Consider the following 15,106-nt stretch of genomic DNA (forward strand, 5'->3'; position numbering starts at 1 on the left):
GGGACCCAGGGCTGGCTGAGTCCAAAGCGCTTTGCTTTAATCACAACATTATGCTGAGAACAGCTTTTATTGTCATTAGTAATTTGTGGACTGCTGAATTCAGTATATTTAATGTTGTCAGTAAGGAACTTCATGAAATTTTGTGGTTTAATGTGTTTAAGATATAATTTTGTTTAGAAACAAAAGACAAAGTTTTGAACAATATGGCATTGAAAAAGCAACACAAACTAATGTAAAATAGGTTAAATATTATTTGTTTTTATATCACGTATAACCATTTTGTAAACAAAAAAGTTTTCATGAAATATTTGATATTTTTATTGAAACCACTTAGCAACTCTAACGGAGAAGGCAGTGGCACCCCACTCAGTACTCTTGCCTGGAAAATCCATGGACGGAGTAGCCTGGTGGGCTGCAGTCCATGGGGTCGCTAAGAGTTGGACACGACTGAGCGACTTCACTTTCACTTTTTACTTTCATGCATGGAGAAGGAAATGGCAACCCACTCCAGTGTTCTTGCCTGGGAGAACCAGCCCACCAGGGGGAGCCTGGTGGGCTGCCGTCTTTGGGGTCGCACAGGGTCGGACACGACTGAAGCGACTTAGCAGCAGCAGCAGCAGCAACCCTAAATGTAAAAATCTGGTCCTATTACTTCCCTGTATGTAGTGAATTACTGATTCCCTATTTCAGTTTAGCATAAAGTCCAGATATTTTAGCATAACTTACAACACTTGATAATCTAACCCATTACCTTTCTGTCTTAATTGCTTATCATTTTTCCACATGCATTGTTTTCTTGTCATGCCAAATTACTTGTTATTCCCAGAATACAACTGTTTAAATTTCTTTATTATATATAACATTTCATGTGTACACAAAATCAGAGTATCTGTCACTCAGCTACAACAGCCATCAGTTTATAGGCAATTTTTTGTCTAGATGACCCTATGGCTATCATTACCACCCCCTCCAGCAACTATCTTGAAACACACCTCAGTGATATCGTGTCATCTGTAAATATTTCAGTTTATATACCTAGAAGACAAAGGTTTTTGCTTTAAAACACAACTTTAAAATTAGTTTCACACTTAATAACTATTATTCCTTCATAATCAAATATCCAATCAAAGTTAAAGTGCCCTAGTATTAACAAATATGGTCTTACACACTTTCTCGGGTCTGTATCAAGACAAGGGCCACATATTGCATTCAATTGATATGAATTTTGAGTGTCTTCTTTTTTCTTTTTAATTTTGGCATTACATTTAGTCTTAAGTCTCTTGATCTGTGGTTACACTTTGTTTCTTATAGTTTCTTTGTGAAGAAACTGAGCCATTTGTCTTTAAAGTTTCCCACGTTCTGGATTTTGCTGAATACATTCCCATGGTATGCTCTAACATGTTTTCTCTCTCTGTATTTCCTGTCACATAATAATAAATTTTTATTTAAAAAAAATAACTTTTCATGAATATCTACTATTTGTCTGAACTACTATGTGGATGATTAAATGAAATACAATAATATTATCTTACAATGTACAATTCAGGACTTATGACAATAAAAGAGAATGTCATCACTAGGTAAAAGTGGAAACCTGGATACTAGCACAAGTCATAAGAATAAGCCTTTTAATTTGTGAATGTGGGAGTTCACAGATGTAAAGAAAACAAAATAAAATAATTGCCTCACGTCTATCAAAAACTCTGAAAACAAATCTGTGGGTAAAACTCAGAAGACTTTGACATAATAATTTGGATCAATTTTTCCTGCTTTTTTTTTCTCTTTAACAGCAAGTCTTTATTGGTACCCTTGGAAATAATGTTATGTAATGAATGCATAAGAAGTTACCACTAATGTTTGATAAATATTATTAAAATCAACTATAAATTTATTGTTTTTAGAGTTTAGTTTAATATGAGTACTTAAGGAAATAATTATATAATTCACCCTAAAATAAAAATATTAAAAACTAGCATCCTGGCTTACTATAAACAGTTTAACAGAACTAAAATGCCTTCTAAGTTAGGTTTATAATATCAAATTGTCTTCAGATATTTACTTTACATTTATTTATTGAAAATTTTTTTTTATTTGACTGTGCTAAGACATATAAAGGATCTTAGTTCCCCAACCAGAGCTCGAACCTACACCCCCTGTAGTAGAAGCTCAGAGTCTTAACCACTGGATCACCAGGGAAGTCCCTTTGCTTTCCTTTTGATGGCAGAGTTTTTAACTCTTCCCTTTTGACTTCCATTTCAACACTCGTGATACTCACCTTACCATTTTTGTAGTTTTCTTTTTGTTTTTCTTTTTTTGACTCCTTTTCATCTCCAGCTATTCAAAACTTGATGTTTTGGGTTGCACTACTGGTTCTCTTCTTTTATTCTGTTGTCTCTTGGCAGTAAAACTCAGTCTTGCTCAAGTTTCATTATCTCTGTTCTGTTGTATATTCTCTTCCATTGGAAGCTCCATTCACCTCATCCCCAAAGTCTGAATCCTGAGAGTCCTCTCTTCTGAGAAAAGTTGGAAGGTTTTTAGCTGTAATACAGTTTAAATATGTTGTTGAAAATTCCTCATTTTGTGTTTTATTATTACCAAAGACGTATATCAGTTTTGTTACTTGAGATACTGTATTCCTTTGTATTGTTGTAAAAATGTGTGAAATAGAACTTTAATTTTTTTATATTTTTCCCTAAGAAAGGAACCTGTGCTCAGTAGTAGATGTATAGTAGTCATGTGACCATTCTCCCCTTCTTTTTGAAGATTTTTGATTTCCATTCATATCTACACACTGGTGATTCAAGTTTTTAACTGTTTGTATGTGGTGTTAGAGAAGACTCTTGAGAGTCCCTTGGACTGCAAGGAGATCCAACCAGTCCATTCTGAAGGAGATCAGCCCTGGGATTTCTTTGGAAGGAATGATGCTGAAGCTGAAACTCCAGTACTTTGGCCACCTCATGTGAAGAGTTGACTCATTGGAAAAGACTCTGATGCTGGGAGGGATTGGGGGCAGGAGGAGAAGGGGACGACAGAGGATGAGATGGCTGAATGGCATCACTGACTCGATGGACGTGAGTCTCAGTGAACTCTGTGAGTTGGTGATGGACAGGGAGGCCGGGCATGCTGCGATTCATGGGGTCACAAATGGTCGGACACGACTGAGTGACTGATCTGATCTGATCTGATGCAACTAAAATATTTGAAATGGATGAATTGAGAATGGGCCAGTATGTGGGAAAATTATTCCACCAAGAGGAGAAAGAATTGAGTTCCCACTTAGATTTTAACGTCTCTAACTCCTTACCCAAATCTCTTTGCTTCTTTTATGAAAGAAAAGAGGAGTAACTGTGGTATTAAAACCTTCTAATTTTTAAAAGGTAGCATTCATAAAGGCTGGGTACCACTCTTTTTCATTCTATTCTACTTCATTTTTTTAGTACTAGTCTGGACCTACTAAATTTATATTGTGACTTGTTATTAGGTCATGGTTTATGGTTTGAAAAACACATATCATAAATCCTTGAGTTTCTCCAACATTGAAATATGACATCCAGGGTCTTCTGTATATTCTTCCAATTGCTATCAAAATAATTGATATGTCACATATATCAAATCTTTATGATTTGCTATGACTTGTTTTTATAAATATTTGTATTTTATGTATTTTTTTTTTCATTTAGCATACCCAATCCTTGGGGAGGAAGACCTTTGCCTTTATTTTTTTTAAGTTGTGTTTTGAAACTGTGACAAACCTAGAGAGAAATCAAAAATAAAATACAAAAAAATTCTATTATTTTGTAAAGAATTGGAGAGTGCACTGCAAATCTGATGTTCCCTCACCCCGAAAGACTTGATCTATTTCCTATTTAATAATAAATATTTGGGCTTCCTGGTGGCTCAGATGGTAAAGAGTATGCCTGCAATGCAGGAGACCTGAGTTCTGACCCCTGGGTTGGGAAAATCACCTGGAGAAGAGAATGGCTATCCACTCCAGTATTCTTGCTTGGAGAATCCCATGGACAGAAGAGCCTGGCGGGCTGTAGTCCATGGGGTCGCAAAGAGTTGGACACAACAGAGCAACTAACACACAATAAGTATTAATAAATATTACTAATAATAAATATAATAAATATTCTACAGATAATATTTTCCTTTATAACTATAAGCATAATGAGTGGGAAATTAATACAGCAGGAGCTGTTGGGACTGAGAGAAAGATTGGACAGAATATGTTGAATGCTTATGTGGGCGAAAAAGAAAAATTGTAACATTGAGAAAAGTTACTATTAACTACCCTTTTGTATATTTGTGTAAATTGGGAAATTGCCTACATTAAAAATGATTAGTTACTTAACATTTCAGTGTTCATGTTCCATGAGAATATAGTTTTAAAGTATAGTTTTAAATATATTTTTATAAAAATGTAATATAGTTTTAAAATCACTAGTAAAGTAATGCTCAAAATTCTCCAAGCCAGGATTCAGCAATACATGAACCGTGAACTTTCAGATGTTCAAGCTGGTTTTAGAAAAGGCAGAGGAACCAGAGATCAAATTGCCAACATCCACTGGATCATCGAAAAAGCAAGAGAGTTCCAGAAAAACATCTATTTCTGCTTTATTGACTATGCCAAAGCCTTTGACTGTGTGGATCACAATAAACTGTGGACGATTCTGAAAGAGATGGGAGTACCAGACCACCTGACCTGCCTCTTGAGAAACCTGTATGCAGGTCAGGAAGCAACAGTTAGAACTGGACATGGAACAGCAGACTGGTTCCAAATAGGAAAAGGAGGACGTCAAGGCTGTATATTGTCACCCTGCTTATTTAACTTATATGCAGAGTACCTCATGAGAAACGCTGGGGTGGAGGAAGCACAAAATGGAATCAAGATTGCCAGGAGAAATATCAATAACCTCAGATATGCAGATGATACCACCCTTATGGCAGAAAGTGAAGAACTAAAGAGCCTCTTGATGAAAGTGAAAGAGGAGAGTGAAAAAGTTGGCTTAAAGCTCAACATTAAGAAAACGAAGATCATGGCATCTGGTCCCATCACTTCATGGCAAATAGATGGGGAAACAGTGGAAACAGTGTCAGACTTTATTTTCTTGGGCTCCCAAATCACTGCAGATGATGATTGCAGCCATGAAATTAAAAGATGCTGACTCCTTGGAAACTTATGACCAACCTAGACAGCATAGTAAACAGCAGAGACATTACTCTGTCAACAAAGGTCCATCTAGTCAAGGCTATGGTTTTTCCAGTAGTCATGTATGGATGTGAGAATTGGACTGTGAAGAAAGCTGAGCACCAAAGAATTGATGCTTTTGAACCGTGGTGTTGGAGAAGACTCTTGAGAGTCCCTTGGACTGCAAAGAGATGCAACCATTCCATCCCAAAGGAGATCAGTCCCGGGTGTTCATTGGAAGGACTGATGTTGAAGCTGAAACTCCAATACTTTGGCCACCTAATACGAAGAGCTGCCTCATTTGAAAAGACCCTGATACTGGGAAAGATTGAGGGCAGGAGGAGAAGGGGACGACAGAGGATGAGATGGTTGGATGGCATCACTGACTCAATGGACATGAGCTTGGGTAAACTCCAGGAGCTGGTGATGGACAGGGAGGCCTGGCGTCCTGCGGTTAATGGGGTTGCAAAGAGTTGGACATGACTGAGCCACTGACTGAACTGAACTGAATAGTAGAAGGAATGTTTGATTATAAATATTTGATTGTCTACTGTTAAGATTCATCGTTAAATGGATTTTGAATCGAGTAATAGAATCTATTGAGAAGCTTTGTACGAGAAGTGAGATATTTTGGAAATCACCCTCGGTTCTGTGAATAGTGTCAGTGAGTTAAGATATTGAAAGAAAATGGCAAGAACATCTAAATTTTATATTCCAACCCTTACTTCTTTCTGAGGATCTAGTCCCAAATTTCCAATTACTCAAACTTTCCATTTCAAGCTCAGTGTGAAAAGAATTAAATCATGTACTCATACACACCCTTTCTCAACTAGATTTCCTGTTTCTTTTGTCTTGTCCTGTACTAGTACTTGGTCTAGAAAACAAGTATTGACTCTTCCTGCTTGTCAGCCATACCCACCCATGTATAGTTTATTTCTACATCTTGGAAAGAGGACTGGAAAAAACTGAACTTGTTTCTTGCATCGTTACTAGTATCTCTGCAATTTTGAGAAAGTCATTTACTTTCTTTTGTATTCAAATTAATCTCTATATCTTAGGGTATTTGAACCAGTCTCTGTAATATATTGGTATTTGAACCAATCCATGTAACTTACAATACAAATACAAAACTTACTTGTATTATACAGTGGTTAAGAGCATGTTTTCCATTATAAGGCTTTCTGCCTCCTCATCCCTGGTCCATCTTGGAGTAGCCGTGTGGTTTCAGGCAAGTTATTTCTCTATGCCTTAGTGCGTGCTTGCTTGGTCACTTTAGTCATGTCCGACTCTCTGCGACCTTATGGACGGTAGCCCGCCAGGCTCCTCTGTCCATGAGATTCTCCAGGCAAGAATACTGGAGTGGGTTGCCATGCCCTCCTCCTGGGGATCTTCCCAATCCAGGGATCCAACTGGTGTCTCTTATGTCTTCTGAATTGGCAGGCAAGTTCTTTACCCCTAGCGCCACCTAGGAAGCCTCTCTGCCTTAGTATCCTTAGCTATGAGGATATAGTAGTACATATCTAACAGAGTTGTTTTTGTTTTTTCATTTTTATTGGAGTATAGTTGGTTTACAATGTTGCATTAGTTTCAGGTGTACAGCAAAGATTACACATATATTTATATATATACATCCACTTTTTTTAAAGATTCTTTTCCCATATAGGCCATTACAGAGAATTGAGTCGAGTTCCCTGTACTAAACAGCAGGCTCTTATTAGTTTACGTCTTTCATATGTAGTAGTGTGTATATGAGGCTTCCCAGGTGGCTCAGTAGTAAAGAATCCGCCTACCAAGCAGGAGATGTGGGATTGATCCCTGGGCCAGGAAGCTCCCCTGGAAATGAAAATGGCGACCCACTGCAGTATTCTTGCCTGGGCCTGGTGGGCTACAGTCCATGGGGTTACAAAAAGTCAGACACGTCTTAGTGACTAAGCAGCCACAGTGGTAATGTGTATATGTCAATTTCAGTCTCCCATTTATTCCCCCCTCCCATCCCCTGGGAACCATACATTTGTTTGCCACCTGTACTCTACTTCTGTTTTGTAAATAAGTTTATTGGTATCCTTTTTTAAGATCACAATAAGCAATATCATATGATACTTATCTTTCTGTGTCTGACTTTCTTCACTGAGTATCACAGTCTCTTGGTGCATCCATGTTGCTGCAGATGGCATTATTTTGTTCTTTTTTATGGCTAATATTCCATTGTATATTTGTAGCACATCTTCTTTATCCATTTCTTTGTTGATGTACATTTAGGTTTCTTCTGTGTCCTGGCTATTGTAAATTGTGTTGCAGTGAACATTGGAATGCATGTATCTCTTTGAATTTTGGTTTTCTTCGTAGGGTTGTTTTTAAGATTAACTGAGTTACTGTACTGTAGATCCTTGAACAATGTGGGGTTAGCGACTCACTGAAAGATCCAATTATAATTTATAGTCAGTTTTCCCTTTATGTGATTCCTCCATATTTGTAGTTCATGATTCCTCCATATCTGTGGTTCCACATCCTTGGATGAAACCAGTGGTGGATTACGTAGCACTGTAGTATTTATTGGAAAAAATCTGTATATAAGTGGACCCAGGCAGTTTAAATCCACATTGTTCATGTGTATATCATATTAGGCATAGTGCCTAGAACATAGTAAGGATAATATGTGTTAGCTCTTCTTATTATTATTTCTAAAAATCATTTGTGCCCCTAAGTCTCTCATTTTGAAATACTACTATAAGAATCTCTCCCATGTGCTATACCTCTCCATTATCACTATTACCCTACTACTCAGGATTGAATTAATTATTACATGTAAAATGCTTAGAATAGTGCCTGTCACCTAATAAGCATTTGGTGTTAGCCATTATTATTGGTTATTATGATTTTTACATAGATGACCTCTCAGGTTACTAAGATCCTTTTCTTGCCATTAATGATCCTATGCCTTTAATATCCTTTCCTGCTCTTTACTTTAGTCTTTCTAGGATACTATTCATATAATGTAGCTCCATTTCGGGAGCTTTGATGCCTAAAAGGAAAAAAAAAAACTAAAAACAGGTTCTTTGATGCAGATGTTAGGTGATCTGCCAAGACCAGTTGAAAAAATGGCATTAATGAAAGAGGTCAATGTGAATTTTGAAACAGTGAAAATTTTGTTTTAGGTATTTCATTCTACTAAAACAGTCTCAATATTTTATAGGAGAAAAATGGTATTAATTATCAAATTCAGGAGGACTTGCTACTTATTTTTAGTAACTGACCAAAACTCAAATTGTTATATGAAAAACTCAACAGTTTAGTTGAAACAGAATGTGGAGAGTAAAGGTCAGGAATGTTTTAGGAGTTTTTTGAGGTTAGGAAAATAAATTAATGTATGAATTCAGGTTTAAGTAAGAGAAAATTTTAAGTAGGATTAGTTATTCTTTATAGACAGATCTTATGTGTTCATTTCAAAATCTTAAGCTTCTTTTTAGAATTTAAATGAAAATAGCTTCAGTTCTCTGTTTTAAAAATAACATTGTTAGCTTTTTGTTAGGAGAATAATGAGAGACCTTATCTAATTTCTTAAAGAGAAGTCACTTGTTATGTGTTCATTTCCATGACCTCCTCTTTAACCCTTCACTCCTCTTCAGCTGTGTTTATGCTTTAAATATTTTAGAATTGTCACGGAGAAAAGTATTTTTCTCTGTAATAATTGCATTGGACTTTGTTTTTTTAATGATGATAGCTACATAAAGCCACTTCACTACTGTTTTTGTTTTCAAATAATTTTTTGAAATCAAGTTTTTACGTATATTTTTTAAAAACTTTACTACAGGAAATGGTAGAGTGAGAGTTAAATATGTTACATGGAGGGAAGAACAGTCCATTGGGGGTTAAATTGCAGAGTCTAATGGAATAATAACTGGTAGCACCATCTGCTGGCCTACTTCCGCAGAAGGAGTCAGTATTTTTAACGACATCTCTAATATTCATGCTGATGCATTTTGATGCTTTGTGCATTCATTTCTTTCTGTGCTTTGTTGGAATCTGGCTATCTGCTTACAGCTATTGAGGAAACTCAGCTTTTTAGGAGGGGTTTACGCCTTTTTCATATCTAATTAGGATGAACAGTGGATATAAACTTGCCAAGGCAGAAATGTGTTGATAAATCACAATGTGTATTTGTGGAGGGTTGTGCATCTCTTGGTTGCAGCTTGCTAAATAGGCCATTTAGGAATCTTCTTTCAATGCTTTTTTCTTGAGCACTGCCTGGGGTGGTGAAAAAGCAGAGGGCAAGCCTTTGTCTGACGCCAAAAATGTCTTCAGTGAAGAGGCCAAGAGGAAGGGTAAGTGAAAGCCTGAATGAGTGGGAGGAGGAGGGGTTCTTTGGGCTAAAAGGCTAATGGGATTGAATAACCTTCCTTATTACTGGCTGCTGCTGCGGGAGTCGTACTGCATCGCCATCTTGAGCTTGTTGCTGTTTTCTCGCGTCTTGGTTATTTGTTATAGCCTGTAGGCCTTAAGGTGGCATTTTAGTGAGCGATTCTAAACCCTCCTTCCTTTCTCAGTGCTGTAGCACTGCTATGAAACCTTTGATGAGGCAGGTATAGAAAAGATATCCAGTGAAGCACACTGGAATCAGCATGAAAATGTGTTTGGAAATTCCTGGTGGTTTTTTCCCTTGCTGTAGTCAGAGGCATGTTTACGGGTAAGAATGTAACAAAACTGTGATCTAAGAATATGTGGATGAATGCGTGTTTGAAGAGGATATTCTTTTTAAAATGCTGTTGATTTGCTTCCTGTGATATTGCTAAAATATTAATAATTTTAACGTAAAACTATAAATTTGTTTTTTTCCAGAATTGCTTGAGCAAAATATTATGATATAGAAAGAGAAAAAAATCCTCATTTAACTCTTTCACAGAAGAACTAAAACTTTCTCTAATTTTTAGTATGGTTTTGTCTGTTTACTAACTAGCTATATTGCCGCATAGACTGCACATTAAAATGATTTAAATGGTTTCAGGTTCTAGTTCCAGTTTCTTGTAAAGCAGAGAGGCTTTGTTTTTCTAAAAATCATAATAAACTATGGGGAGTAGTCATTCTGAATGAAAATTGATATTTTAAATTTGTTAATAATTTTCAGAGTTCTGGAATGAAGAGGAAAGAAGATACTTATTCCAAATGCCCAGAATATTTATATGACTTAATTTGGATTAGCTGTATTTATAGGACAAAATTTGAATCAGCTAATTAAGAATGCTGTGAAAATATCAGTGAATCTATATTACCCTTCTTTAATCTTCATTTTTAAAAGCAATAGTTTGGCTTTTTATTTTATACCTAGACTAATATCTAAATCAGCAAAGTGTTTTAATTTTAAACTGTAACACATATATTTGCTTATGTATTTTACTTCTTTAAGCTTAATTCTAAAGTTTTGGTTGTGTGTATTAATTGTTTAAATGTACTTTTATATATTGTGTAAAAATTATTTTGATTTCTCTAGCCTCCATCTTCCAAGAAGAGTGATGGTTCTGGGACATACACTAAGTTGCAGAATACCCAGGTGAGGATCATGTCCGAGAAGAAGCAGAGAAAAAAGGTGGAATCAGAAAGCAAGCAAGAAAAGGCTAATCGTATAATATCAGAGGCCATAGCAAAAGCAAAGGAGCGAGGGGAACGCAATATTCCACGAGTAATGAGCCCTGAAAACTTTCCTAGTGCTTCAGTTGAAGGAAAAGAGGAGAAGAAAGGAAGAAGGATGAAATCCAAGCCAAAGGACAAAGAGAGCAAAAAAACAAAAACTTGTTCTAAATTAAAAGAGAAGACAAAAATTGGGTGAGTTGGTTAAGAATTAAATCTTCCTTAGAAGTTTTTGTAAAGGCAGTCTGTCTAATCTTCTACTTTTGATTTGCGTGTGATGTGTTTACTCTCACTTTGGAGTTTTAAGTTGTGTACCTCATTGCCTTTTTGAATGAATTAGGTATTGATTATATTCCAGAATTTTACTAAATTTACTGATATGTGAACATACCTTTTTGTTAGTAAAAAGAATTTAAAATAGGAAGATATTTTATATATAAAATGGAAAAAGGAAAAAGAAAATCCACATTGCTGTGCCAGTTCCAAATTTACTTTATTTAAAATTTAAAAGCGCCTTGAAATTCTTGATAATTGTAGATTTATTTCTCTCTTAGTTGTACTTCACTGGGTACTTTATAGTTTGGAAACATGAAATAGAGTATTTTCTCATAAACCCACAACTTTGAAATAAATGGAATGGCAAGGAAACTAAGACCATTTAAATCAACAATAAGCAGCTCTCAGTTCTTACAGACTTACTTCCTTATAGTCGTTCTGATTTACTTTATGTAATAAAGAGGCCAGGTGAGGATTAATCCTCCAAGAGAATTATAAGGATAAAGAATTGCTTTTGGAGGGTACATTAATCCTAGGTGTTTTTATTTGACTACTTATTTTCAAAAAATAAAATGTAATAACTATTATTTGTTTTATGTGTTTGTTTATTTTATGTATGCAAGGGTAAAACTAATGTAAGGCTAACAGAGTTTAGACTTGTTTTTATGGGAATATTTGGTTATTTTTGAAGGCTTTATATGAAATTTTAATTAAGTATTTAATTTTTGTCCACATAAAAGAGTACACAATAAAGGAGAAATTTCATTATTATTAAAATCTTCATTTGCTTAAGAAATTGTTTATATATTATATAGATATTTAGAACTAAATTTATAACAGTTTATTCACAGCATTTTCAATGCAACCATCAAACTAAGTTATATCATTAGGTCATGAAGTCTTTCAGTCCAAATCTTTAAATAATATGGGCTCTCTTGTTATAATAGAGACATAATTAATATTATTGATTTTATATTTTATTTGCAGATAGCTAACATTAAATTTGAAGTTTAGATTTTTGTTCCTTTTATGTTTAAAGGTTTTGGTATGAAAGTATCTTATTAGTTCAATATTTTGTCTAGTTTTAATTTAGGAAACCCCATATATAATCCTTTAATGTATTAAAAGTTACCGTAATTAAAATTTTCCAGTTTTAACTTGTACAGGGATATGGACAAAGTAGTAGTACTATTGGAAAGGATATTTAAAATAATCATAAGAGGAAACCTTAGAGAACCTTCAAGAGTTACAGTAAGTTTAAATGGGGGAATGGGAGGATAACTAGAAGAAAGGAAAAGATAACAGAGGTGAACCTGGTTCAAGAAAAAAAATAATATATAAAGGGAAATTAGAAATAATAAATTATAATAAAGAAACATGGATTTTTTAAAAAGTGTAGATTAATATGGTAGGGGATAGTAATATATTAGAGTATCTGTAGTCTGTGATATTTGTATTTTTGTTAGATTAGTGACGATAAATTATTTTAATATTGTACAGCATGATCAATTTAGTGTACTTGTTTTTTAGAGATAGCATTCGTGAGAAGAGGTCAGAATTGTATTGGAAAGATATTTCTATGGTTAGGTATTGAGTAAGTGATAGAAAAATCACTTGCTGAAAGTGGATGAGTTTTTGATAGAGGAATTTATAAGTTGCAGGCAAGTAGAACTGAAGCTTGCCCATATATTATTAAGCTATTGGGAGTGCAGCAGTTTTTTGATCATCTTTATTAGACAACCAAAGATTACTTTCATGTTGGAAGAAAAAGCGTGGATGGAAATGAAATGCATATACAACCTGGAGTTCTGTATTGGTCACTTCTAATATTTCATTACTGTGCTTTCTAGTTAGCCCACTACGTTGTATTATTTTGAATTTGCAGTTTTAAATTTTTTGTGAAGAACGATCCTTTAAATAGTTAAGTTTATTTGCATCATTTTAATAGTATTTCATGATGTATTAAATATTTTCTTGTAAAGGTTTTGTTTTTCTTAGTTTTAGAAGAATCGAACTTTTGTTAGTATCAGATGATTTATATCAGATAAAATTAAAGTGAGTGTGTGCTGGAACTTAACCAGGAGCATCGATGAATGCTTATTAATGAAACTTAAATTTCAAAAATAGCTCAATTTGTAAACAGTAAGTTATGATTGTATAGTCAGAGTTGTTCACTTAATGCACATACGTGATATCATATAATCTAGGAATTATTATATACTAAGACTAATCTGAAGAAAACCAGTACTGCCTCTGCTTGCTAATATGCGTGAAACCTTTGTATTTTTTCTGCCACTTTCATAGATTAATTTTTTTAAATACGAGGAATAGAGTTTCCTTTTCAGAGACTTTGATATAGTGTCATTTAATCTTTGCAGCAATTCTGACTTAGACGGGGCATGCAGTATGATAATGAGGTTCAGTGCTTTGACTTTGGAACTAGTTGCACTTATGCACATTCCCCCTTTATCGCTTACAAGCAGTGTGACCCTGGACAAATACTTAACCTCTCCAAATTTAGTTTCCTCATACATAAAATGAGGATAATGGTAGTGCTTGCCTTATAGTGTTATATTGAGGGTGAAATGATTTAATAACATTTAAAGCATATAGAACGATACCTGTAAATAATGTTAGCCGTTATTTTCTGAAAACATAAATAGCATTTAGCTATTTAAGGAAAAACCCAAGGCTAGGAGCTATGCCCCTTGTTTGAAACAAGTTCTCACCTATCTGTTTAGGTTCTCTTTCTATTAAGGCTCTCTTCCTGAATAAGATGAGTTTAAAAATGAAGCAGACAAAATAAAAACAGAAGCAGTTGGTGAAACTGATAAGAAGGAGAGTAGTTTCACTTCCCAATACTTTTTTTCTTATTGGTATGCCTCTGTTTATCAGATTAGCTAGAGTGGCATTTAGGACAGGTGGGTGAATTTTGTTTTGAAACATGCTTGGAGTTTGAAAGGAATTACATGGTTATATGGAAGGGGTTGTGTGAGTTAAAATGGAAATGCTAGGTATAAAATGAAGAGTGAGGTATAGGACTTTTTCTGCTTTGACATTTTTCATGATCTTGGCAGTCAGGTTACAACAAGCCACCTTTCAAATACAAGAGTGGGTATTTCTTTAATGATCTTTGCTACATAATAGAAGCTCCATGAATGGAAAGGAGTGAATTTTATGAAAAGAGTGAATGAATTGAAGATTAAATTTTAAATGATGCCAAATGGTTGCATTTGGTTTCTTAAAATCAGAAATGGCAAGCTAATCCTTCACTAAGTCACAGGAGCAAAATTAATGGTTTAGTAGTGATAAAGTAAATTCTAAAATAAATTCATTCTAAGACTTCTAGTAGAATTTTTCTTATAGCTCGGTTTTAGATTTAATTGAAGCATTTTTAGGTTTATGTTTTATAGCTTTGACATTTAAACTATGTTTCCATGTTGTCAATTATGATTTATACTTCTTTGCATTAGACTATCAGACTGACAAGTAGAATGCTTTTTACACTTAAAAATGTTCTTGTAGCCCTGTAAATTTAATCAGTAAAGGTAACACCTTCACGATTAAAAGTTAAAAAAAACTTTTTTGTATTACTCATAATTATTCTTTCTGTTGTTACAAGAGTGGCAGTTAACAAGTGCTAGAAGTAGCTTTTCTCTTTAGTTAAAGCAGAAAACATCTAAATTAGGAGATATTTATCAAAGCAAGTTGGAATTAAGGGTGTCATGTTATAAAGAAAAACAGTAAAACATTTAATAAGATTTGGAAATTACAATGTGCCCTTCTTTGCGATTGTCATTCTGAGTGCCCAAGGGATAAGCAAAATAACATTTATTAATTACCTACTATGCATATACATATATATGTATGTTTGTATTTTTAAACAAACATGTAAGTATATCCATATGTGTGTCTAGAGAGAAACACACATTTAAATAATAATGGGAAAATCATATGAACAAAATCTGAGGGGAGAATAAGAGGAATCAGCAGAAATTGGGAATTATCACTTTATAT

The 15,106-nt window shown here is 34.5% G+C and overlaps 1 protein-coding gene across 13 annotated transcripts in view; it reads left to right on the forward strand.

The window, feature by feature from the left end:
* Positions 1-15,106, forward strand: part of CHD9 (chromodomain helicase DNA binding protein 9) — a 226,170-nt gene that overhangs the window by 124,535 nt on the left and 86,529 nt on the right. For 10 of the 13 annotated variants that reach the window (XM_019978873.2, XM_070770560.1, XM_070770559.1 and 7 more), the window contains exon 3: positions 10,677-11,008. In XM_019978873.2, coding sequence (XP_019834432.2) covers positions 10,677-11,008 — 332 coding nt within the window. Of the gene's footprint in view, positions 1-9,430; positions 9,514-9,564; positions 9,876-10,676; positions 11,009-15,106 lie in introns of those variants that run through there. The other 3 variants (XM_019978879.2, XM_070770569.1, XM_019978880.2) reach the window with 2 other exon arrangements.

Source organism: Bos indicus, chromosome 18 (genome assembly GCF_029378745.1).
Source record: "Bos indicus isolate NIAB-ARS_2022 breed Sahiwal x Tharparkar chromosome 18, NIAB-ARS_B.indTharparkar_mat_pri_1.0, whole genome shotgun sequence".
Classification (NCBI taxonomy): Eukaryota; Metazoa; Chordata; class Mammalia; order Artiodactyla; family Bovidae; genus Bos; species Bos indicus.